General features: G+C 44.0%; 3 protein-coding genes across 4 annotated transcripts; 1 reads left to right on the top strand and 2 right to left on the bottom strand.

Moving 5' to 3' along the window:
• Window positions 1-160: 160 nt before the first annotated feature.
• LOC131266211 (transcription factor E2F5) lies at window positions 161-2,785 on the bottom strand. Of its 2 annotated transcripts, none has more exons than XM_058268615.1 (4): window positions 2,659-2,785; window positions 2,094-2,338; window positions 1,894-2,003; window positions 161-1,705 (listed from the first exon to the last, which is right to left on the bottom strand). In XM_058268615.1, the coding sequence occupies exons 2-4, from the start codon at window positions 2,283-2,285 to the stop codon at window positions 730-732; spliced, it is 1,278 nt and encodes a 425-aa protein (XP_058124598.1). In that variant the 5' UTR covers window positions 2,286-2,338; window positions 2,659-2,785; the 3' UTR covers window positions 161-729. The 2 variants fall into 2 exon arrangements, with proteins under 2 accessions (XP_058124598.1, XP_058124597.1); XM_058268614.1 differs by having other exon boundaries at window positions 2,094-2,501; window positions 2,659-2,765.
• Window positions 2,786-3,117: 332 nt separating this feature from the next.
• Window positions 3,118-4,838, top strand: LOC131267763 (ATP-dependent RNA helicase DDX47). Its single transcript, XM_058270718.1, has 2 exons — window positions 3,118-3,377; window positions 3,443-4,838. Exons 1-2 carry the CDS (start codon window positions 3,204-3,206, stop codon window positions 4,754-4,756), a joined length of 1,488 nt encoding a protein of 495 aa, XP_058126701.1. The 5' UTR covers window positions 3,118-3,203; the 3' UTR covers window positions 4,757-4,838.
• Window positions 4,839-7,360: 2,522 nt separating this feature from the next.
• On the bottom strand, window positions 7,361-22,080 carry LOC131267762 (carbohydrate sulfotransferase 5-like). Its single transcript, XM_058270717.1, has 5 exons — window positions 21,103-22,080; window positions 18,608-19,186; window positions 10,399-10,578; window positions 7,610-7,811; window positions 7,361-7,523 (listed from the first exon to the last, which is right to left on the bottom strand). Exons 1-5 carry the CDS (start codon window positions 21,333-21,335, stop codon window positions 7,404-7,406), a joined length of 1,314 nt encoding a protein of 437 aa, XP_058126700.1. The 5' UTR covers window positions 21,336-22,080; the 3' UTR covers window positions 7,361-7,403.
• Between the last annotated feature and the right edge of the window lie 5,346 nt (window positions 22,081-27,426).

The following is a 27,426-nucleotide window of genomic DNA, read 5'->3' as shown; positions in this document are numbered from 1 at the left end:
AATTAATTCAAACTTCCACTTCACTTTCCAAGCGAACGCGATAAGGCTGACGTTTAAAAATTTATCTGAAACGTAACAGGAAGGTTTTGTGATTCTTTCTCATACTAACAGCACTTTGCATGTGCTGAACATGCGATATCGACATGAAGCGCTTCAAAGGGCCAGAATTGGATTTTATTGACTTACAATCTCGCTCACTCGCTCCGTTTTGTGACTATCTATCGTTTAAGTTAAGGATCTTCATTTACTAAAAAATTATTACTACCTTCCGGCTATGTTCAATTACTCGCTTGATCGTTAGCGATCTTTTTAAACCTAGACGCGTGATCTGGTACTCGTTATTGTTATATTTTTCGAACAAGGATTATAGTTAAAAAAATTTGTTAAATATTTTCATTTAAAAATCTATAGATGAAGAAACGAGAAGAAACTCGTACCAGAAAACGTACGCCGAATGACGAACTAAATTACCGATACGATAGACGGCCGAGACGGTCAAGTAAAGAAGTGAGTAAAAATAAATTCTTTTTAGAATAGCCTACTGTTGTTTATCATTTTCCCTGCGCTCTATTCTTTGTTCGTCTTTTAAGCTTAGTTTAGTATGAGTTATTCTCTTTGTTGTCGAGTTGGAAGTCGAGCACGCGCAAAAAAGAATAATATAATTTAATATGAAAACCTTGAAATGTTGGCAGTCCGATACGATACGATAGCATTCGTCTACTGTCTCCATTATTCGCAATAGTCGACGATTTTTGGTAAGCCGCAGCCTTCGAGCCGCACGGCCTTCGAGTGGCAATCACCGTGGGTTACGTCATCACAATCGAACAGATCGAAGATGCCTTCGTTTGGACCAAGGGTAAAATGATAGCTTCCATAGTACGGGGGTTCGACGAGTAGGAACGGCATCCGCAGACCGCGCGTTTCATTCTTCTTATCGATCCATCCCTTCGGCCGATAGAGGCTGTACCGATGGTGGTTGTGGTCGTTGTCGTCTCCATCATCGAGCAGAATCCTAGCAAGCTGATCACGATTCTTACGCACTCCTCCATCATCAATATCGTCATTATCCACAGCTTTATCACTGTTCGTAGAGTCGTTCGCTTTCGAGTCTGCTGCGGTATTGCTATTTCCTGATTCCCCTACATTGGAAGGATCGAGCGACGGTTGCCCCTTTCCCTCTATTGCACATTTCCCACAGTCAATGGTTTGCTCCGGTAGCTTTGTGTACGTGTTAGGCGACCTGCCCAATACCGCGGGCCGACGGCTCGGCCGGGTGAAGCAAGCGCCGGCCGGATTCTTCAGCACCATCAGATCGATCGGTGGTCCACCACGGTTCGCACGTACCTCCAGCCGACGGTTCATGCGTGCGTACGAAATCGGTTCCATCGTGTACTTTAACCGCCGGGCGGCGTCCCAGTGATCGTCGGTCGGTACGGAACGTTGGGTGCATGGGTCGGCATCGGGTGACTCGCAGAGCACCAAAAGCCTTCGGTTGCAGTCCATCGTCGTCGAGAGATCGTCGCTGGTCACGTACAGGTATGAACGGCTTGCTTCGTCGTTTAGCATGATCTTGATGCTTTTCTGCATGCACTTAATTTTCGCGTCCAACCAAGTGTCACGCAGCTCCAGATTGCGGCGCTCCTTGTACTGAATCCCTATCACTTTGGCAGTGTCGCGGCACGATTCCGACGTCTGCTCTGAACCTCTGCAAGATAGTACAATATTAGAATAAAATAAGTCTGGACTGCTTCACAACGGCCACACACATGGTGCATTCGTGCGCGCGTTCACAATTGGCGGGTTGCCCCGTTTGACAGCAGGCAATAAATTCTCTGACAGTAGGCCTAGCTAAAACATAACAAAAACAATCCGTGGCGCTACCGTAAAACTTACATCCATTTGATGTGATTTTTGCCTTGCTTCACGACCAGCCCGATGCCTTCCAGGACGTTCGTTACATCGTAGATTCGACGCTTTTGTCGAGCAGACACGGTTTTGGATAGCTGCAAGTCAAGGGGGGGAAATACAATGGATGTATTAAAAAAAGTTGCTTACGATATTGCCAAATATTCGATAACACAGATTAATCATACATCACCAAGATACAGCAACCCATCTGGAGCACTGCGGAGCATTTTCACAATACAGTTCGTCAGCATGGTGAGCGATTTGTCGACCCGGCGCTTACCCGCGCTGGGTCCTTCAAACTTCGCGAAGGCAGCGTGAAACGTTTGAAATCCATTTTTCGGAGCAGTTTTCCGGCAACCGTCTGCAGTTTTTCCCATTCTTTGTGATTCAAATGCACGGCCACACACACTTATTTTAGGTTCAGGGTAAACTACCGTCGAAAGATTTTCATTCATGCACGTTTGTTGTTTTTTTTTCTTCCACTGCGTGGCTCACCGACATAATCGGCCAGTGTCCATAATCTTAATTGTTTCTTTCAGTGTTCAGGCGGGTTTCCAGAATCCGAATACCGATTACACCAGCAATCTGCGAGCCTTCTTTCTCTCCGATAAAAGATCATCGAACATCGCTGGCGCCGCGGGAAAGCAAATCGCACGGAAGTGCAGCGCTCGAATAATGCAATGGATGCTGCAGCTCGGCTGCAGTTCGGTGGCTACACAACAATTGCAAACTATGAGGCGAACAATTTACCAGCAAGTGTTCACCAAACAGCTGTACCACCGGAACTGGCCGGAAATGAGACCCCCTTTGGAGCAGAAACATATATTTTTGGACGAATAAATGATGAACAACGGTACACACTGTCACACTGTGTTTTTGACCCGCCAAAGTGCTACGAAAAATTCCGCCGTCAAGCGCGCAGCTTGCGATGAAAGGAGCACTGTTGACCTGTCAGCACTCGGTGACGTTTCGGATTGACCCGACGGCGAAGAATTATTAAAATTTATATCAATAACAGGTTAATTTAGGATTACAGGATCAATTTATACCAATTGCATTTTCTATTTATATTTTAATACCACATTACATATTTTCAATTCACCAGGAAATTATTGGTCATCCACGCGGCTTTTCCTTGCCCTTTGGTATTGCTGTCATTGCTCGATGAATATTTTGACGTTTCTCTTATGTTCGTTGTTTACCATCAAACCAGTTAAAACACGTTGCCGCGGAGTTTCGTCCGGCGCCAGAGCGATTCGATTTGTTTTATCGTGTCTAGTTGATTTTTGTGAAGAATGTCCAGCTCAGAAAGTGATGTGGACGATTTTTCCGATGTGGAGCGAGAGAAACTGGCCAAAGCCGCGGCCAACGGCGACGGTTCCAGTGCGGAGGGAAATGGTACCGGGAGCGACAACGAAAACCCAGAGGAGGCTAATGGTACCGACGAGACGACCAGCTGGGAAGACTTGGTAAGTGAGGAGAATTTTTCATTGAAAACAATTGGAATACTTATTTGTATCCTATTCTCTCGCAGGGACTAATCGACACAATCTGCCAAGCGTGTCGAGCTTTAAAATGGAAGGCTCCGTCGAAAATTCAGCGTGAAGCCATCCCACTCGCGCTGGAGGGTAAGGACATTATCGGGCTGGCCGAGACTGGATCGGGAAAAACGGGTGCCTTTGCGATACCCATCCTGCAAGCGCTACTGGACAATCCGCAGCGTTACTTTGCGATCGTGCTCACGCCGACCCGTGAGCTGGCGTTCCAAATTTCGGAACAGTTCGAGGCCCTCGGTGCCACCATCGGGATCAAATGTTGCGTGGTCGTCGGTGGGATGGATCTGGTGACACAAGCGATACAGTTGGCACGCAAACCGCACATTATCATTGCAACGCCCGGTCGGTTGGTTGACCATCTGGAAAACACTAAGGGTTTCAACCTGAAGGCGATCAGGTACCTGGTGATGGACGAAGCGGACCGAATCCTCAACATGGACTTTGAGGTGGAAGTGAACAAAATCCTCAAAGTGATCCCACGGGAAAGGCGCACGTTTTTGTTCAGTGCCACGATGACGAAGAAGGTGAAGAAGCTCGAGCGAGCTTGTCTGCGCGATCCGGCCAAGGTGGAAGTATCGAGCAAGTACCAGACGGTGGAAAAGCTTCTGCAGTACTACATTTTCATCCCAGCCAAGTACAAAGATGTCTATCTGGTGCATATCCTGAACGAGCTCGCTGGCAACAGTTTCATGATCTTCTGCAGCACCTGCAGCAACACCGTCCGGACGGCGCTGGTGCTTCGAGCGCTCGGGCTTGCCGCCGTCCCACTGCACGGTCAGATGTCGCAGAACAAACGGTTGGCCGCACTGAACAAGTTCAAGTCGCAATCGCGCCAGATTCTCATCTCGACCGATGTGGCTTCGCGTGGTCTCGACATCCCGCACGTAGACGTCGTGCTCAATCTGGACATTCCGATGCACAGCAAGGACTACATCCATCGGGTCGGTCGTACCGCACGTGCGGGTCGTGCTGGTCAGGCGATCACCTTTGTCACACAGTACGACGTGGAGCTGTACCAGCGCATCGAACATCTGCTCGGCAAAAAGTTGCCCCTGTTCAAGTGCGAAGAGGACGAGGTGATGGCACTGCAGGAGCGCGTTGCCGAAGCCCAGCGGACGGGCCGAATGGAACAGCGCGATATCGAGGAGCGAAAAGCAAGCAAGGGGCCGAAGGGCAAAAAGCGTGGCGGCGACTCGGACGATGACGATACGGAGCAGTTCAATGGAGTTCGCAAGCGGCTAAAACCAGGCCAAGGAAAAGGAAAGGGGAAGGGTAGAAAACCAAGGAAATAAGACGCCACGTTCTGTGACCCCCTCCGGTGCACTTTAGCGTTTACGTTTTTCTGTAAAATAAACGGAAATCTAAGGCAAAAACGAACAATAAGCTTCTTTTTATTCTATTTTATTCGACTCCACGGCGCATCGTCGTATAACATCCTCTCCGGTATTGAGCGAATGTTTTTCTGCCTTTTCTTCATTTCCCTACTATTCTATCAATTCCATTAAAATGTGAGTTTTTTATTTCTTTTCGCCTCTAAATCTACTCAACAAACAAAATGAGAAGACAAACCGGCTCCGTGTGGGACACGTACACGTCTCGTCCCTTGGCCCATATGTAGGTGCCCAGCCCAGTGTCCTTCCTACCAAATCACGGTTTGTTTCGTTTTAGTTTTCAACCCTTCCTCCAACACTTACATCGCTATTGATTGTGTACCGACTCACGTGGAGCCAATTTAGTTTCGGTGGCCAACGAATAATGCTGCTAAACACGCGCTTGTGTGTTACGCTCTCTCTAAGAGAAGATTTCTGCTTTCCGCAAAACCCGATATGCACGATGAAGTAATGCTAACAACAACTGGATCCGAATGACATCTTTTGCCCTCCACTGGATCTATTTAGCTTAACTAACGGTACACGATAATAAATTATTCCATACTCTGCCACGCGTTCCAGCACAAAATTGCTGCATGTTTTCGTTGTCATGTTGCCTTCTAATAGATTCACACAAAGCACTGAACCGAACATGCAGCACATAAATACGACTTGTACAATTTAAAATTGCAACTAAAAATAGTTGATGAAGGAAATATAATCAATCCGAAACGATTAATCGTCGGCATTGTCATTTACCGGTCCGAAACCATCACTGCAAATGGGGTTACACCCATCCCAGTGGACTTAAATAAGCATACTTTTAATTCTACTTAACATTACCTACTAATATGCAGTAACTGATTGATGAATCTGGCTGATGCCGTTCGATGCCTCCTTTAGTCTGAATGCTACGTTAAATAAGTTTCACTAAATAAAATTGATCAAAACATAAGAAAAAAAAAACAACAAAATGTTACGTTCACAACACTACAGCCAAATGCATGCTTCTTTTCTTTGGATGCTTTTCATAGCAATTTGATTTGCAATCGATTTTTGCTTTTCTATCCACTTTAAACTCACCGCCTACTATTGTTCATCATTTACTTTTAACCTTCACTAGGCCCAAGTACTGGTTTTATTTATTCTCGATGCTTCCTAACTTTTCCATCATTGCCTGCCTTGATGTTCTAGGAACAATTACAAATATTAAAACCTATGAGTAGTCCATTAAGTATCTGCAAAAATCTGTGTGCCATCTGCCGTGGAGCTACGTAGAGTGTAAAGTAGATGTTTGATAGGAATTTTACGTGAAAGTACCGCTTGAGTTCATCTCTTTTGCTAACCTAACTTCTATGCTGTACGCTTTCAGATTCGACAGTGTACAATCCGTTGAGTGTTTACTATTAGTAGTGAAAAACCAGCAAAAAAGGCACTCTAAGTGAACGAGCTCGTAGCAAGAATAAACCCCCGTTTTTTTTCTAATATCCGGGAAAGAGTTCTCTTCAACTTTTTATTCGGCTTTCTTCCGACCCTACTATAATACTATGTGCCTACCCAAACGCGCCGCCCGCTATCGCAGCAACGATCCAAGAGGATCGTCGTAATGATCAAGTTCGTGTTGTCTACCTTTTTTTGCTACTGTTTTGCCGATGCCTTTTTCGCAGCGTGCCTCTCGGTGAAACTCTACTCCTACTAGGATTTTCATTTGAGCGTGTAAAAAAAGCAGTCGCTACTGATCGCCCCCAAAGATGTCTTTTGCAGCCTAAACGTGACAAGACTTAACTACTAGGCGAGCTAGCATTATTGTCCACTGCGATACGAAACTGTTACAGTAAAGCAAAACAGCTATAGAACGCCAAGGTATCACCAATTCCAATCGAAGGGTTTACGGAAAGAAAAAAAAAGTCATAGCCATTAAAAACGGGGGAGATAGAAGTATAAACAGCTGAATTATTTCACGAAACCTAGTTGCAAAATATACCATTGTTCCATCCAACCATTCCAATATGCAAGGTCACCGAAGAATTGTAATCTGTTTACTAAAATTATTATCGAAATATCCCTCACTGGCTCGTCCATCGCACTTCGTTGCGTATCTTCTGCGCAGTATCTAATTCTAGCTTAGAACATAGTGTGCATACCATAATAGCCTAGTTGCCTGCCTTCCCGTCTCCAGGGCAAGTGTCCTTTTGTCCAGGTTTCCGAATAGCATCACCCCTTTCTGAAAATTCCACTAACCCTATTGCGCACCCACACACGATCGCGATCGTGGGTACTTCCGCTTGTAGTGTCATTATAATCACAGATGCTGCATCTGATGCCTCATTGGGTGCAGCGCGCGCTGAGTGCACTTGCCATCGTGGTTCACGGTCGCACACTGTCGGGACCGTATCCTTCTTTCTACGGCGGCCTATATTGTGTTATCTACGAACCACACAGCTGGCCGGCTGTTGGCGGCAACACACTGCGGCAAAACACGGAAGGCATCGTCGTATGTCTCGCCAGCGCCACCATCATCGTCTTCATTAACTTCCCATCGCATCGACCCGGCTGGACGGAGGGTGTCTCACGAGAATCGGTACTTTAGCAGTGGGTTAAAATCGTCGTACAGTTCGCGCTCACTCGTCGCATTCCGATAGCCCCAGTTTCTCATCGCCGATACGCAGCTTTCCTGTACTTTTTGTACCTGCAAGAGGAACGGATTAAGCGGTAAAATAAACCACCTTAACGAGCGAAAACACTTTCGCCCCAGCCATTCTCCGGGATACGTACGTAGTCGAACGTAAGTTCCTTTGTCCAGTGGAACGGGGCCGATTTGGAGTCGCGGTACGTCGAGCTGACGCCACCAATGTCCTGCGTGGTGTGCGTGTCCAGGAACGCCTTTACCTCCGGATGGAATGGAAGCCCGTAAAAGTCCAGAATCTCTTTGGTTTTGCCGTACGTATCCAACGATAGATCTTCATATCGTATCACTCTAGTATTTTGTTTGTTAGGAGAAAAAAAATATAAAGAACAATGCAATTAATCTATTTAAAACCCAAGTTTCTTTCAGGTCGTGTTCGGATTTCTTGGGTTGTTGATAATTTTTGCTTTCCCGTTTCACTCGTATGGCCGTGGAAATTTTCCATCATTAATAGCACACATAATTTTGCAATGGTCAATGACCTGTGACATGATCTTTTCGTGATCCCGGGGGGGTGTTGATCTAATGCTTCAAACGCTTCGCACCGGCACACCGGTCACACGCTCCGGGGAACGGAAAATATAATCAAAATAATTAGAAACATTATGATGAAACATTTCGTCGCCCATGTTTCACCACGTGTTTCCATCCTTTCGCTTCAGACTACACTTCCTTTCACTTTTCGCCTCGCGTCACCCGAGCTATCCAGTACTTTTTCCCTATTTTTGGCATCTAGGAGGGCGGCGGGTGCGAATGATTATCGTAATTCCGAGCTGACGATAGGATAGGAAAGGTTGAGGGAAACCTTCGACCCACCGCCGGTCACCTGTGCCTCGAAGAAAGATCAACCAACTACCGATCGGTTTGATCGATTGAAAGGCATCGGGGGACGGAATTCAAATGGCCCGGGCTTCGTGACAATTTTCGTATTGCAAAAGTGCATTATTAACCCTTCTCCAGCGCCGAGGAACGGTACACACAAACGAAGTTTGCTGCAACGATTCATTCGATCATTCCCAATGGCAATGCAAATTCGTGATCTCGTGCTTCAAATTACGTTTGTACCACGTGCCAATGTGAAACAACCAGCCCCCGGTGAACTAAATCCGAAATAGGGAAAAGAGTGGCAAGATGCCCCGGTGGGTTAAAATGCACCGGCATGTTTACAGCTGAATTGCGATATTTAAAACAAAATGTAGTAAAAGAATACGTTTCTGGCGTACGTAATACGTAATTTAAGCTAGAACAAGTGTTAAAATAAAATAAAATGCTAATACCAAGCACACATTGAGACCTGAATATGTTGATTAATTAATTCTGAGCAGAATTGTATTCATAGCCCTCGCATTCTGTAAAAGTAAAAAAAAACAACGCGAGGCAATATACACCGGCTTATGTGGAACAGAATACACTGTTGTAAACATCAGGAAAAATACCCAAAATTTACCTATTTTACATCGCCAATATTTTTTTTTATATAAGTATCATATTGAAATGAATGAGATAAATTCATTGGACTAACATAAATTTTTACTTGTAATTGGGACCCCATTTTGAATTGATTTGAATTCAATTTCTTTTTCTAGTTTACCTTGTGTTGAAATTGCATATAATTAACAAAATATCAAGTCTTGATAAATAGCTCCAATTTAATAATTATTAACGGATCGCGTTCTGTCTCACTATCGGGGCCATTTTGCCCCACAATTTTAAATGACTCGTTGGAAAAAGTGCTCTTAAAAATCATCGTTTTCGATAAAAGCTGTAAAAACCAGGGGTATTTTTTCTTGAGTGGACTACAGGAAATTAATGTTTTCCGCTCAAGGGGGGCATTTTTCCTCACATAACCTTAAATCCCATTTGAAATCAGTCCGCGTTCGTCACGCGAAACGATAGAAAGTCTGTCCACTATTCAAACGCCGATGGCGTCTACAAGAGAAGAGTGAGTTTGCTTTTCCATATGCAAAACAAAAACAGAAAAGAAACCATCAGAAAACAACTCCATCGGTTTTCTCCATCGTTGATCCTGCGTGATATATGGATACCCCGTCAACAGGAAGAATATAAAACTCGTGTCCGGTCTGACAACGTGTTGCTACCAGGGAAGCAAAAATGGCCTTATTTCTTATCACTTATCAAGGGATGCAGATTTGCAACATTTGTTTACTGCGCTCGGTGATAGGGGAAGAGTGTAAACGCGAGATCAGTGTAACTGTTGTTTGTTGTTGCAGAGTTCGCCTTATGGCAGTTGGTAAGCGCGGAAAACAATGATTTCAAACCACGTACATAAAAAACCCAAACGTTTCCGGAGGTCAACGTTGAATTTAAAATTCCAGGCACGTCGATTTGAAATTCCAGGCCTGCGATGAAAAATTGACTGCCGAAAAACGAGAAGGGACGGCGGCTTCGATTCCGACAGAGCTCCTTGCTTGCAACGAGGTTGGATAGTGAATATTGGCCAGTATAAAAAAAAAAAACTTGGCGCAAAAACCATCAGCATCGAGGATCGTAACAGCATGGCCGGGCGTTTTTGTGTGGGCCTTCGAGAATCGAAGCCAAACTCAAGCCGGGCGGGCATCATTCATCATGCATCGATTATTGACCGACAGCATTCGGACGGGCTTTACCGAACCAAGATGTTCTAAAGTTCATCGAGGCTTTTTTTCTGAAGGTTTCAGACGAATCCAAACCATACCACGGTGCGGGGTGAAATCACTGACCTAGCACCCAGACACATAGCCTCCCAGTGAAATCTAGTCCATACCGAAACGACCGAGATGCCATCATTCTCGATCGAACTGGGTTATCGATTACCGTTCTCTGGCCGTTCTATCGTGCGCTTGCCTTCCCACCCCTTCCCGCACCCTGGATTACTTACAGAAACCGCTTCGGAAAGCGCTCGCTCAAATGGATGGCGGCTTCGTAGTCCCGCTGCATGTCGTCGCACACGGTGACCGGGTCGTAGCAATCGGGATGGTCCGGGCACCAGACGCGGTGCCTTCGCGATTGCAGCGACCCCCGGGGGTCCCGTATCAGAAGCACCACGCGCACGTTGAGGCTGGAGAAAAAAAATCGGGAGAAAACGGGAAAAGCTTTAGTTAGTAGAAACACAGTATTGTTTTGTTGCCAGAATCGACTAAATACAATCTAAGCTCTTTGAAATATGGCAGAGGGGATAGAGTGAATGGTTTTTGTTTTGGTAATTTGTGGACCGCACCGCATGGGGTCATTTATTTTGCCACTTTGCATCCGTGCTATGCAGATTTACTTCCATTTCGCGACCCGAACGTTTGTGGAAGTGATTCTGAAAACAATCCGGTCGGTACATCTGGTTGTGGTGGTGAAACTACGGAACTGAACAAATCTAATTACTATATTTTCCCGCCACAAACGATGGGTGCCGTTGACCAACTCCAACCCGGATGGGAAAATAGATACCGCAACGGACCGAGCCGGAAAAACATGCTGTTACTCGACAATGGCACATGTTAATTCACTTTAGTGAACCGTCCCCATATCCCCTGGGGAAGGGGGGGGGGGGGGGGGGGGGGGGGTTGCTTGGGATTTTGAGGTGGCCACGTAATGATATGTACACGTCGGTATCGGTTGAGGGTTTTGATTTGTCACACGCCGGTGCCACGACACGAGTGATGCGATTTTAATGAGATAAGATTGGCGAGGAAAAAAGCCAGGTGCCATTTGGTGGCATTGGATTGCGGGCAGGGATTTATTTCCGATAGCGTGTGTGTTTATCGATAATTGCCACATGGTTGTATAATATTGCGAATCCGCGAAGCAGAAGTACTGTGTACAGAAGTGTTTGTACTGTTATCTTACGATGCTTTCGATTTTTATTCGATTCAGAACTTTTTCACCATTTTTCAATATTTTATAATCCTAGATATTAGACTTTTGACTAACATTGTGGAAATGTTATCTTGAGTTACCAAGTGAGGTCTTATATCATTAACACATCCTCTTGTCCCTTGAGATTAAATGGACGGTCGATGCGTAATTTAAAAACAATTAAACTTGAAATGCCCACATTTGTGTCCATCCATGTTCGAGATCCCTCAAAGGCAGACAAATCGATCAGATTTCTAGCTTAGACACCAGCATAAAACAACGCTCTAACAATTGAAACATGGGGTTCGTCACGGAAGGATAATAAACGGCCATTCGACGGCACCGGGCGCGTAACAACCCTCCAACCCTCCAACGTGCAGCGATTATCAATTCGAACTGATTGACATTAATCGATACCAATCAACTGCCACACCAGGTTCCCTTAATGGCGTTCCCCGCCAGGGGGCTTATAGCATAAGGAAAGAAGCAGTCGTTTTCATTAGTGACGTGTGCATTGTCCAAGCCGATTGATGCTCACCAGGCCGAGGCACAATCGCACGGATTCCACCCCAACAACCGGAGTGTGACATTAAACGTCCACCCTCCTCCGGTGGGATGGGGGAGTGGGGAGCAGCAAATGGCGAATAATGTCAAGGGTACGTACCCCCCATTCCACCAAAACGGACCGCCTGGTAAGTGAGTGGCGTTAGGTTCGCAAGCCCTCTTTTTTAGACACTCAAAATAGGCTTTTTGCCTTCCCGCTAATCTAAAGCTTATTTAGCCGAGCCTCGGCGGAAGGTTATCGAAGAACCACCGCTTTGGTCGAAGACAAATTGCACGCCACGAATGGGAGGGCAGGCATAGAGACGCAATAGCAGATAGAGACCATGTCCGGAACGTGGTACTTACGGCTAGACTAACTCGCAATTCGGCGATAATGCACGAGGAGATCACTGCGGGACACTCAGAAAGGCAGTTCGGAAGGTAGGCACATCCAATTATAGGTTCAAGCAAGGTAAAAACAAGCAGATCAAGCGAAAAAGAAGTGTATTCTAAACTTCCATTACAACTTCCGAATGAAACACAAGGACTATGTAGGTCATTGTTTCAGTTCCTCCATAGCGTTTTGCTACCAGCACGGTACCGAATGCTTAATGTCGACGTGACAGAACGCATTACCGATTAGCTTTTGTGGCTTCCCACCGAAAATCCAATATCTCCCCAGTTGGTGTTGGGCAAAAGTGAGTCCACTCGACCGACGACAGTGAAGGCAAAGCATCGTGTTTATTTTAACATGGAAGGTACATGTTATACTAGTATATGCGCGATAGAGAGCTACTCACAGAATGAGGCACGCAATAATTATGCAAAAAGGTTTTAGAACTTATAAAAAAAAAACCACAATAAACCAGACCATTTTCATCAACTGACCATAGAATAATGGACACGACTAGAGGCGGCGTGCGGTGATACTTCCCATTCCTGACAAATCAATTCATCGATTCCATCCAAGTATCCCACCCCGTCATGTCGGCTAAATAATCATCGAATGGGTATTGAATCCGGAAGTCCAAGCCCAACACCACACCGTCGTCCACAGTCGATGGGACTGCGGATCCTTACGTTCGCGGTCTAATTTTAGCTTTCCCCATTTCGCTGGCCGATGGTACTAGCCGGTAGGACTTCCAGCCGGTCACGCAAAATCATGTTTGTTTTATGTGCCTGCCTGATAAGATGATGGAATTACGTCAAAAGCGATTCTACCCTCGAGCACCAAACAAACGGCTGCCCTCAAACCTCATTTCGTTAAATTTAGTCCCGCGAACGAGCCTCGAGAGGTAGGACTGATTTGGTCGGCAAAATCAAAACTCTAAATCAAGGGATTATTACATCGAATAGCGATCGATAACAGTTCGCGTCAACAGTGCACCATTCGATCAGATAAGCAGGAAAGAGCTTCACGTCGTGCTGTTTCCAAGGAGGAGCTTTGATTCATTGCGACCACCTTATGATGTTGTGGATTATCTAACCCCGGTCAACAAACGAACTGTATTTCACAGTCAAAAAAGAAACTGGAGAAACCTTTAAACTGTCGCGCTGCAAGAATAAATCCAACCGCCCGAAACGAGCATGTTTAATCAATATGTAACACTCCGTCGCGTTGGGGTCCACGAAAGTTCAAGGGCGACAGTGTTCGTGTTATTTTGTGTTTTTCGCCAGTTAGACACGTACCATCTTGGCGATCACCTTATCACCGAAGGGCACAAGGTTTATCAACGCAACCTAATAGCCGTCCCTATGCACAAGCGGAAACGAATTGTTGTAAACATGGCATCAAACAAAATTAAGAATTTCTTCATCGAAAAGCAGGGGGGCTAACAAAGCAGATTGTTCAAAACATGTTTAAACTATCGAGAAAATTTGGGAATAAATGCCAAATACTTTTATTTAAAACCAGAAACGAGGCCATGAATACCATTCTTTGACGCACTTTTTGATTACCATCAGATCCCGACTATAAAAACGACGTATCAGGTGGCTTAATTCTAACCTATGCTCAACTTTACCAACACCAAACGGAACGTAAAACCGATCGAATCTGTTGAGCAAAACTTTCATCGAAAACAATACATTTTTATTCTTTACTTTGAATCCATCAACCCCAAAAACCTCATCAAGCCATCATTCGAGTTTGCGATCCGATGCAATTAAACGGGAAATTAAAACGATTCATTTCACTTCCGCCCCATCAGCAGGCCCTCTCCTCTTTTGGTGGTCGCTTTCTACAAACTGTCCCAAATGTCGATTCAAGCGCGGGTGAAAGTGTGGCCCGGAAATTACTTCAAATGAAGCTATAAAAAAAATTCGCAAACAAAAAACAGCATCCAGCGAATAAAGAAGAAAAACAAATGCTCAAAATGAAAATATTTGTACCGCATAAATTAATTAGAAGTAAAATATGAACTCTAATGTTTGGCTAACGACACTCAATCGCAACCTATTGGCGGCCGAAATCGGTGGCCTGCCGATTTTCCGTTAGGTGCCAATCGTTTCCGAACGGTTCCGCGGACGTTGAGCCTTTGAGAGCCTGGTGGAAATCATTTACGACCCGATCGTCTGTAACGGAGCTCTCAAAAAGACTGTGTGTGTGATGATGATCGAAACCCCGTTACGGCTAGCGATTCAGATCGAGACCCTGCAATGATACCTGCTGCCGTGAGCATTGCAAACCCGTAGCTATATCTTGGTTGGCCCCCTTTTTCAGTGAACGTACGGTACACACCCATGTTCTCGGGCGGATTACGGGAGTTTTTCACCGTCGATGGCAAAAGTTCTAACGCAAAAAAAAGAAGAATCAAGTACATTCTCCGATCATTTGCTCCGACAAAACGACCGCCAAGCAAACAACATTGGACCCGGTTTATTATGGCGGTACCGCTTACAACTGATGAGATTGTTCTACCATCTGCTGTGGTCAAGCATGTCAGCATTCCTTCCTCCCATGGCACGCGGATGTAGCAACGTTTACCAGCCACTATCTTGTATCGGTGAATCAGATATTGTGATAGCTTACGCGACATTTATGCTACCCTCCTCAGACCACACCAAACAAAACAGACGTGAGCACCGAGAGGCAATTAAAATAAAGAAGTCGGACTACGGTCTGCGGCGTACATGCTCCATCTCCCAATTCACCCATTAGCATTCTTGCGAGTTAGAGAGCATAAAATAGTACCGCCACTCTGTGTCGTGTCATGACACCTTCGATAGAGCGGTAGGCTGGCTGGGCAGGGATGGTCGTCTTACAAATGTGTCAGCAAACGATCGTCTTACCGAACATAGTACCCACCCCTAGGGAGAAGGTGATCTCATTCGCAGATCGTACAGCTAACAGCTTTAACCCCGACATATCCCACACTGCCGTCGAGAGAGCACACATTCCTGCATTCTCGAATACTTCGCAGTAGGAGCGTTTTTCGCGGCTTAGCTGTCTACGTCAGCTTCAAATTATTCAGCTCGTTCGGAGGAAAGATGACTGATGAGTTTTTGTGCGGATGATGGACACGGTGTGCTCCATGCACCCGATATGGAAGAAGCCTAAAAAGATCGCACCACACGCAGGTGTATGAGCTCGCCGCAGGGTTACAGAAACGGATCGGCCAACACACAACAACAACCACCAGCACCAACGGATAGAAGGTAAACCAGTACACGGACTCGGGTAACCGGTTCTTAAAACCGATACGGCGTGCAACAATCATCGAGCGAAACAATCGCGTAATCGCCACCGCCACCACCAAAGTCAATGCCTCTGCATTGTGCAGAGCTCGCAAAAGATGGCGAAGAGGCCAACGCACAGCATCGATGGTCGATGACTCGCAAACGTTGATTCATGAAACCAAGCGGTTTAAAACGCTTGAAAATAGTTGACTTAAAGTACCCACCACCGTGCGCTCAACTTGAGGGACTTGTGACAAAAACGTAGGCCTTTTATCATCATAAACCCATACTTTCACCTGGATGACAGGTTCAGAAAACACCGGATTTCAACCGGGCAGACTCAACCCAAGACCTGATTGCCTCTGACCAAATCCTATCGCTGCTCATCCCGATGGAAACAAAAAATCCGAAAGTCTACAACCCGTATTGACTTCCCAAGGGTTGCATATACTTATGCGATCCTCTTCTAGTGAGCATGCAAACGGATGCTTTCACATGGCTACAGGCAGCAGTTGGGGTCGAAGACGATCCTCTGGCGGCAGTGATTGATCGCCGATTGATCGGGCATCGGCTTAAATCCTTGTCCACCTAACAGCACTCCCTTTGGTTATTTATATGTTAAAGGTCCGGTAACTTTAACCTTAACCAAGGTTTTGCCACAGCGGCTTGGGTTTTTGGTAGTCCGAAAATAAATATGACATAAACTAATCCGTTTGGAATCGGCGCAATTCGGTCCAACAGTTGCGTCCATGATTAATCATCGTTCCCATGCCATTATTTGCAGTGGAAAACCGAATAAAAAAAACCCCCAAACAGTCAAGAGCTCAAACCCTTGATGCAATAAACGCGGTTTAGATTGAACGCGAAAAGCAATGGGTTTCAATTGTAAGGAATTTTCTTCTTCTAGCAGACAAGCTATCTGTTCCGATTTCCACGGGAAACAGCCACAACCGCACAACTGGTTTTCAGAACCGTTACCAAAACCTGTGCACCATTACTTAAAGCTGGTTACTTGCGGTTCGCAGAGTCATCGAGCCGGCACACGCGCCCAAGGTGGAGTCAAGCAATGAAAAACATAATCTCCAAGCATCGGGAAGCCGACCCCGGTTGGTTGGTTTTCGGATTTTGCCATTTCCCAAGGCATTGCGGGAGCTGCGTTCGTTAAGCAAAGTGATTAACGCATTGTAAAAGACGTTAAATTTCAGCGGTGGAGAAAGAAAACTAAAATCTCCGCATCTAACGGTGACCAGTTTCGGTAGGTGAGTAACTAGGGAAAAGAAAACGTTTGTTTAAAAAAGCAGTCCTAAATACAGTATACTCTCTAGAAGACTAAAGTATCTCCATGAAGGCACTTGTCTAACACCTAAAAATCAAAAAACACTTAAAAATCACATCCTGGCTCTGAACAAATATGCGTAACTTTGTAAGAAATGATGAACGGATCCAAATTGGAAGTTATATTTTCAATCGAAACATACTTCCAGCACACTATACGACAGTCAACTTAAATTCATAAATACTTAAATTTCGTGAAGTTTAATTATCTTGGAGAGAATAGCAGAAGAGGATGACCTTTGACCACATTGACAACCTTTGCGTTGAATACGAAAAAAATCAAATGTCTGTATTGCTTACTAACGAAAAATAATAATTATGTCTCGTAAACAAATTGTTAGTATTTAAAGCGCTGGTTCATCCAATTATGTCCTTTGCTCTGTTTAATTAAATTGCGCAATGTCACACATGAAACTCACTCAACGTATCCAAAGCAAACTTCTTAAGGTCATTCTTATACGCGTTTCCAAACGCTTTTTTAGAAACAACAAGAAATTTTGAAAAGATTTTTTCTTTTCTTCCAGTTGCAATTCGTTATTTTCTCGCAAAAAACAACCGTTCGAAAACGAACCAACCAACAGTAATTAGCCTAGTTAGCTTAGAAAATAAAACATCTAATGTGGAAAGAACGCAGAGTCGAACCCAATAAAATTAAAATTATATATCTACAACTGTAAGTTACGAATGTTATTCGGAAATAAACTATTACTACAAGTATACTACAACTCATCTCCGAGTATTGTTTCGAACAGACAGTTTCAGGAGTCTACTGTAATAACCTAACCTAATAACAAACGCAAGCCTTTTATCAACTATAATACATTTGTTACCGAAACGTTCGCCTTTCTCTTTTCCATAGAAAAACATAAACCTAGACATAAATACCCGTTCACCTCTGCGCGATAAGAAATTCCTACGGCAAAATTAATATTTCCATATGGGAAACTTTTCTTTTTTCGCATAGCTCAATACAAGAGGCGTTCAAAACAACAAAAGCCACACAAAAAACCCCCTCCTCTGGGGGCATGGCGTGAAGTGGATATTTATCACATTTTGTAGCGTATTTTTTGCTTACAACATGCCAATGACTATTAACATTTCCCGTTCCGATTGATACGAGATCGTTTACTCGTGTGAAGCTGTATAAATTCAAACAACTTTTGAGACTGATTTTTTTTTCGGCGAAAAATATGCTCGTTATCGAGGAAAGGCAATGCGGCAAAAATGGTTGAAATCCGGTTGCCAAATTATATTCCACCATGATGGGAATTACTTTTTCCCGTTCTGTATTTGATACTCTCCGGTCTCTTGCCGTAAACCCGTGTTGACCCACAAAGAAAAAGTGATTTAAATATTTTTGTAATAAAACTGTTCGCTACAGGAATTCTGTCGTCGGTGGATACATGTTGTTCGCAGGAAAAAAAATCCCCTATTTGTACGGTTTGGCATCCTGTACCTGCAGGATGGAGGGGACAGTAAAATTTATAGATGTATCCTATTGCAAACGCTCGTACAAGAATGGGGTCACTGACGGTAATGGCAAGGAAGGCAGTAGCTTATCGGAGGAAAATAACGCATGTTGACCGTAGAAAAATCTTGGCATGCCCGATGTTTTTTTTGCTTGAACCAGAAAGTGATCATAATATAATGGGTACGCCTTGATGCAAATATCTACTGATCCTCACCTCTCATCCTCGAGCAGCGGTTCGACGAGGGCCGCCCGGAGGCGCACCACCTTCATGCTCTGCAGCGGGAACAGCTGGCAGAACGGCCCTAGGAACTTGGGATCGTAGCAGAACTGTGGAAAGCGGAGACACTGCTGCCAGAGGCGCGTGTTGTGGCTGAACAGATAGTTGTGCGTCCGGCCGAAGTCGAGGTAATTCTCCATCTCGTTGTAGTTGCAGCGCAGCAGATGGCGCAGGTTGTGCAGCGCGACACTATCGTTCGGTGGACCGCGGATCTGCACGATGTCGAAGTCGAGCAGGGGCTCGTAGTGGTAGTAGTTGCCGGGCAGCGCGTTCAGAATGTCGCCGAGGAACGTCGACCCGGAGCGCCACGTCGTTATGATGATGCTGCGTCTCGGCCGCCCATCCGTCTCCGGTGTGAGGTCCTTCAACTTTTCGCCGGCGAAGGAGCGCTCGTCGAAGCTGGCCTCGATCAGGACACGCTGGTAGTTCAGCACGTCCTCGATGCTGATGGAAGAGTTGTGCACCGACGGGTACGAGTCGTACGAGGTGCCAGACGAGCCACCGTAGGATCGAGACCTGCAAAAAAAAAAACCACACCAAAAACAATGAGCTGAGTTATGAAGCGCACAACACCGGGGTAACATTTAAATTTTAAAAACACCCTTCTCTTATCTGTATTGTAAATCGCTAACCACACGCTCGCTCCGTTCGCAAACAGTCACCAAACCCAAATTCCAAACAGATCCGATGCAACGGGTGACTGCAAGGCACCTAATGGGACTCTTTGTGCAACAACCCATAAATTTCCCGCCCGACCATGGTTACCGACGTTGGCCAGCGGAAAGTTTTCTCCCTGTGTCGGTGCAAAATATTAGCATAATACTCCCAGACATTGTTCATCGGCCGTGTCACATCAGCTCCCACGCGCCATGGAGCAGAGTTCGGGAGCGCTTATGGACTAAAGAGTGCATTGAACTAAACGGTTCCGACGGACTGACGAGGCGGGGGGTCGGGTGACGGATCTCGACACATTGCAACGGGCATGAAATCATGATCACCATTGTTTTTGAACGGTTTGTATGCATAAGACATCGCAGTTAGACTACCCTGGATGCGAGTGTATTTTGTTAAACGTGACCAATAATTTGGGTCAGCAAGAGAACCGCAAACCCTTTAGGGTACAATATGTGCAAACTTTTATTCTTATACTATATTTATAGATTTCTTTTTCATTTTCAATAGATTTTAGATGTTTGAGTACATCAATGTCATACATCGTTTAGTAATGATGATTTTTTGCCTATAAAAAGTGCAAATCAACTAGGAAACGTTATCCCGTGTGTCGAAAATTATGGAATTTATCTAAAAGAGAAAAAAATCCTTACCAATCAGGTACTTCCATTGAACTATTTAATATATAACACATACAGTAACATAAGTAGCGACAAGGTCGAAATATTAAAACTCGAACAATCGAATGAATGAAGTGAGTATGGTAATATAAAAGAAACAACTGAATGTTTTAAAAATACTTTGAGTTTTATGTAACATTTAATTTAGAGGATAAATTCCACAAGGTCTAACTTCCACATCGTTACCATTGTACGTTTCTTAAACGTCATTTCCAACTTGCTATCCCATGCTTTGAAGGGTTAACTAGTGATGGTTTTCAGCATTTGTCGCATTAATCGGTTCAACTTTCGTATGAGCATAAACCGGTAAACATATTGTTTTGCTGATATATAGGAACAAGTTTAGCAGCCGTGAAATGGAAAGTGAATTGACCGAATCACCGCTGTGTTCTGGGATTCCGTGTCGAGTCGGTCAACGAGTGAAAAGTAGTTTGACGACTTTTGTCGTAACCGCTTCGCTTTGAGAATTCGAAAATGTTCGAAAGCCTGCGCGCAACGCCTGCTAACGGCTACAACGACGGTTCTTTGCGAAACTTTCACTTGTTATACTCATCCCACGTTCCAATGCGGATAACGTACAGAAGTTTTATAGATAAACAACTTTTTCGCGGGCAGCATGCAACGTCGGAGCAATCAATAGCACTGGGAAACAACAAAAAGTATTTTAAAAATTATGTGCGCTTGCCCTCGAGGTACGGCATATTTGACCACGTTGTTACGGTGCATGGCACGAGAAACATTTTTCAATTTACGACCTCACAGTGATCTTTGGTAAAGCAAAAGAGAGGCATTCGGGTGCTTCCGTTTTTCATGGCATACTTTGAGACGGAATTTCCCGAGAGCGAATTTGCAACACAAAACGTTAGCCACTCGCATTCCTGCGCTTTGCCAGTACCAAAAGTGGTTCAAGTCAGCTTCCCTTTTCTATCTTTATAGCGCTTTGGATTTCGTTGCGTTGCGTTCTTTTTTAATTTTCCGTCGAACTGAAGCATGGAATTTCGTTAGAAAATTTTCCTTTCCCCACGACCTGGTCCAGGGGAGAAAAACTTTAAACGACCGCTTTGGCGCACCATAACTTACCCGTAGTACTTGTTGTGTGAGTTGAGTATCCGCTGATTGGCCGTACGCTCCCGCGGCCGGAAGTACTCCGTGCTGTAGTTGTTGGAGGTGTAACGCTGGCTTGCGTACAGCACCACAATGCACACGGCGGCGATCGCGCACAGGCCGGCCAGATTTTTTCGGCGTGACATCCTTTCCCGGGTTCGTGCACTGGTGGCAGTTGAGGCAGCGGACGTAAGGCCTACTTTCTCCATGCAGCAGTATGCAAACTACCCACACTGACTGTGTGCAGCTTGGGGCCGCCAGTCAGCGATCCGTCACATTCGATACAGCACTTCCTGGGGCCACTTGGTGCTAGTTTCCTCACTCACCAACGACACATCCTACCGAGCAATGTGTATGCCGAACGCGACGAACTGCCGTCGCCCGTTCCAGCTTCCGAACGGAGGTGGCTTCTTTGTTTGTTTCTTTGCTTACCTGCCCCAATGGGCTACGTTGATTTATGCTACTTTTACCTTTCACACACCTTTCCCTCAGTGGGGCATTTTCCAACCAGTCGGGGGGTACCTTTCTCACTCTTTCCACCCGTTGTGGCCCTACATCACACACGCTCTCTTTCGCTTCCGATCGAAGTAGCGCACTGCACTACACCTTTTTTTATATGTTGTGTTCTATTTTCCCGACCACTTTTCCGTGTACCGTCGCTGCTACACAGCTTCCAAGCTTGAGGCGTGTGACCCCGTTTTTCGGACGTTGTTTTATGTTTTCCTGACCGCATTCATCCACTCACTTTTCCTTCAGTCACGACGATGCTGCTTGCCAGAGAAGGAAACACCCTTCCGCAGAACGAAAAAAACAACACACAACACTAAACGTTGACAATGCGATCGAACACAGATGATTTTTGGGCACCGTCGGACCAACAATTGATGTTTTGCACAGGCTTAGGGCCGGATGGCTATGATTCACAATGCACAGCTTACGTGGATTGATGTTTTCCTCACTGAGCAACGGGATTCGCTTAGGCTACACGATTAAAGGATAAGAACAACTCTTCAAATGCACAACGAACGCACTGCAAAGAAGAGATTTGTAAACAAAACAAATCCTACTTCATTCAACCCCGACAGATTGCTGCTTCAACCTCTCAACGGGAGGACCATTTGGTACCGGAGTTTGGAACATATTCACCTGCACACATTGTTGCTGCTCAGTTTCACCGCATTCCGACAATTTACACGCCCGACAATATGGTAATTTCTATGCTCCCACAACACACAGCGCACGCATCGACGACAAGTGCGAACAGTACGCCTTTCGAATCCGTAATGTTTTCATCTGCCATCGCAGGTGGTGCAAGGTAGTGTTGGCAGAATCGGGATTCGGAAGATTCGAAGATTCGATCCCTAGACGGATTCCAAAGATTCGAATCCCAATTGACGGATTCTAAAGATCAAGGTTACTCCCAAGGTTGTTTATGTGGAGCGATTTGACAAGTAAACATAGCCCCATCTTGGAATTTATGGTACCCAAAACAAACAATCGTAATGAACATTTGAACTCAATTCTGTAACAAAAAACAGCTAAACCAGGATGTTAAACACATTTATACTGATCGACTGCTACCAATCATATGATTCCTGTATCAGAAATCTATTTTATTGAAACTTTAAGTCAAACACCTAGTTTTACAATTGATCTATTCATATTTTCTAGTTTTTGAGAAAACTAATTGTGTGAAAAAGATACAGCACTCTACCGGGAACAAGGTGAATAAACTTCGGTTACTAAAAAGCCAAAATCTGCCTATTTGTTAATAACTATTGATTCTTTCAACCGATTTTCACGCTTACATATATTACATTTTATCCATCTTTTCTAGTTTTTCTACCAGCTCTCGTCGTGAGAAGAGAGGAGAGGAATTTCCTCTCCGCTAGAACAAGACCCGCTGTCGAAGAGGTCGTGAGCATATCTCGTCCGGATTTTGGGAGAGAATTCGCCTTTTTCCGCCAAAAACGAGTAGCGAAAAAAGTGAGCTAGTCTTGGGTCTTAAAAACTTGAACCTGTGAATAAAACAACTCATTTGGGCCAATTGAATATCTCAAATACGTTAGATATATTGTAATGGTCGCAATGCACCAATTTATTAATCTGTCTAGCTTTAAATACATGATATCAGCCATGTCTCAGGCGCTATTTGCGAAAAATATTATCAGAACATCAAACATGTTCGTTCCGCGATAAATTCCCCGCCGGGAAAGTGCGGAAAAACCTCAGAAGGACTTGCTTCACTGTTTCAGTGACCCACGATGGATTCAATTTGAATGATAATTGCTGTCATAATTGTTTTTGAAACATAATAAATGCTACTCTTCTTGGAATAAACTCGGGTAAATCAGTTAGTCTGCATATTCCCAAAAAGGACTAGATTGATCGTGTTGTTTGAATTCAATTAGAAGAATAATGTCAACTATACTGATATTCTTATGTAAATCATTCATTGGATTAAACACATCAAATGAAAAATCGGCATTAGATGAGGATATGACGGATTGGGATTCGGATTCTAAGATCCGGAACTCAGATTGGGTTTGAATCGAAAGATACGAACCCCTGTAGGGATTCAGTGTCCACATCACTAGTGCAAGTCAAAACAGCGATTTTCAAGATCTTTGGTAAGGTTGATGCATTTGTGTATGTCATGTTGAGTGTACAATCGAAACTGTCAAATGAATTGGTAGAAAAGTTACTTGGGAAATTTAGAATGTACAGTCGGACGTCGATTATCCGGGGCCGGATTAACCGGGGGGCGGATTATCCGGGGGTCTTGCAACTGACAACTGCACAACCGGGCTTAAATGTTTCCATGAATATTAGGTTGGTTCACAACATTTTGTAGCAATAATGTGTCAAATAAATTTTCTCTGATCGAAAATAGCAATAAAAATACCATAGGAAAATAATTCAAACATTTTTTATGATTAATCAACTAACCGGAACTGGTCAAAAGTGAACTAGCCGAGACTCAAACCAGGTATTATAAACGTATTTTAGTATATGTTCGATTATCCGTGGAATTCGGTTATCCGGGGACCTCTCGGTCCCGACACCCCCGGATAATCGACGTTCACCTGTAATTAATGGCAACTTACAAATCAAATCGCAAAATTGAGCTTAGGTAACTATCCTTTTTATCTTTACAGTAACAATATTCGTTTATAGATTTGTTGTAACATTGAAGATGTTTGAACCTCTACATTAATAGCCGTGGTTCGTTCGAAAACAGCCATTCGCCGTATTTCAACTGAATGAAAAGGCCTTTTCGAAAATTGAAAAGGCAGATTGGTTACAAAACCGTTTACCATAAAATGGATGGAACCGTTGTAATTGCAACGTGGAAGAAACACGTGGTAAATGGATGCAATTCAAATATCGCTGTTCTGATTGAAAGTGATATGCTCACTGCATTAAACAAAACACACTCTAGTTTTTCTTTATTTTGGGAATGTTGAATTGTCTATTTTTCTCATTTATACAATGATTTCTGGTTTTTGCTCTTGTTTAGATTAAAAAATGAATGGATACTGATCTCTTGACGATGGATATATTTTTGTTTGTTTTAGTTTTGCTGTGGGTCCTCTTAGATATACTCCACATTGCAATCTTCCGTTTTACAATCAATGCCTGCCGCGCGCTGAGTAGTTCCTGCATCATACACACGCCATTATATCATCACACACGCTTTTCCTCATATGATGTTCCGTTCAATCTACTTCGTTCGAGAACGATGATAGATGTTTTGTTTCGAATTTAAAACGATTCGTTACATGCACGGTGATAAAATGATCGTTTCCGTGGTCCGGATAGACAGGCTCGGTAAGGTTTCGTAGGGAATCTTTCAGATCTCAAAGAAACAACGAAGAATTGCATGAAATTTAACAGTTTTGTGAAGTTACGAAAACGTTACCATTAAGATTAATATCGTCGTCCTTTCGTGCAAATTATTCAATCGATGCTTCATGGAGGGCATGCCGATATCGGACTAGAAAGTGTGCGCATAGTATGTATGTAAAGCATCAGAAGTACAAAGTCGATAACAGCGCCCAATTAGAATCTTCCATATGCATTACAAAATTTCGATGGTTTAGAGCGGGTTTTCCACTAGGCGTACTGCACAATGTTTTACGCTTCACCATGGTTTTCTTCAGTGTGCTTTGGCGAGTTAGTTAATTCGTGTCTGGTGAGTGAGGATTGTTCGCTTAGTTTAGTGTTCTCCTTGCTTCGGTTTGTCTGTTACGTCAATTTCTTCAACGAGCGAGCCCGCAAAATGTTTGGAATCGATACACTATCGGTAGTTTTGCGTCTCGGTGCTAGAATTTATAGGGAACTATATTGTCTATACATTAGGCACTTCACCCTATATAAATTTGATTGAAAACCCATTTTTTCCATCATCGCCATTGACGTGCTGCTTACTACCTGCGTTCAGTTACGTTTACATTTGGTGCCAATCTTAAGTCCTGTGTCGGTTTGCTAACGTACCCGATATTCGCTATACTTCCTTATCACGCATTCGGTTGAGACTCTTTATTTCTTCAACTGCGCCCGCTAGGCGTTCAAACGGCGGCACACTGTATGCGCCGGCAACCTTTCTATTGAATGTCTCCTACTCAAATTAACGTACTAAGAGTGCTTTGTATTTCGCTGATGGGTTAAGTAACTAAATCCCGGGTCTAGTTAATGCATGCCAGTATCAGAAAATGATGTATCCATTGATCTTTTGATTTTCCATACCTTCCTCGATCGTTCGTCAAATTGCTTTGTAAATGTATTTATCTTCCTTCTTCATGACTAATCCGAAAATGTGAATAGCAGCTGATGAACAAGGTTCAACCTTAATTTAACAGTGCCCCGATAACATGGTACGGTCTTATCCTGTTGTTTATGGCGTTATATGTTTCCACTCTATTGCTAATTCGGACCGAATCTACAAATAAATAACTGTTCGTATTGTTAGTACGAAACGAAGTACATGCCATACTACCGACAAATTACAAGCATGGTTTCCCGAACCATTGATACGGACTTCCATTTTCGTAATGTGTGAAGTATGTTAAATGTTCGTTTCTATACAATAAGCTTCATCACGACGTACCTCAGCGTCTTTAACTGCTTTCATGCAAATGTTTTTTACCAATGTCCGTGTGGCGACTCATGGTAGGTTTTCCCGCGGTCTCTCATTTTCGTTTAATCCGTTCTATTTCACTAGCAGCGCTCTGTCGTTTAACAAATCTATCTACAGTGTGTAGTTTTTTTTTTAATTTCTTTTAGTACGGTACTTTTCTTTACGTAACCTTTCACATCTATAAAGAAACTCATCTTTTTACCTTCATCTCTATTTTGGTTAGAAATTTAGGTTCGTTTTCCTGTTCGTCGTTGCTTACAATTTTGACCAACGATTTGTTTCATCTCTTAGGTGTTTGCTTCTGTTGTTACTGTATTTTAGCTTTTCTTAACTTTCTGTTGTAGGTAATTCATATACATCTCGCTGGAAATATGAGCGACGATGTGTGCTGTCCCGCTTTGCTAAAGTTTTTCTTTTGTTAATACTTTCGATCACATTTGCCAAATGAAACTTGTTACACGATACCCTGTAAAAATATGATACATTTCGCACCGACGGTCTAGCGGCTCGAGCGGCATCCAAACGAAAACCGAAACGAAATTCAACTCATCTAGAAACAACCTATCCGTTACACTGCTATCATAATGATATCCATGGGGTTTAATGGTTTATCTCAGTTATCACTAGCCGGCGTTACGTTCCGTTAGTGCTTGGTGAACGCCGGAACGTTTGTTTTGTTCCACCCAGAGTTGGGAAGCTTTCCTTACCGTCTTGCGCATTCTCATTTGGGAAGTATTCAAAAACCGAACACAATTCGTTTTAAAATTTAAACCTGTACCGCGCGTTTTGCTCTAGTGAATCACTTGTTTACGTTATTAAATTCTGCTTCCTAAAGAGCATGAGACGGAAGCAAATGTTTAGAAAATGCACCTTTCCAACGATGTCACCGAACACGGGCCCCCTTTACAGAGCGACCCCCAATTCACGATGCCGAAAATCCTATCTTTGATAACGCTCTCCGTTTATTTACTTTTTACTGAAAAAAACCCATCCTACTTGTTACTTAAGTTCCACGATTTTTGTTATCTTTTTTTGTAATAATATTATATACCTTTCTTGTGTATTTGTGTGTATTGGTTTTATATTCTACATTTTTTTGTTTTGTATTTCCTTCCCATCCACACGGCAAAGGGCTGTTGCTTCATGTGGGCTACAATCTG

The sequence above is a fragment of the Anopheles coustani genome, chromosome 2 (genome assembly GCF_943734705.1).
Source record: "Anopheles coustani chromosome 2, idAnoCousDA_361_x.2, whole genome shotgun sequence".
In the NCBI taxonomy this organism is placed as follows: Eukaryota; Metazoa; Arthropoda; class Insecta; order Diptera; family Culicidae; genus Anopheles; species Anopheles coustani.
This window is presented reverse-complemented; position numbering and strand designations above follow the sequence as displayed.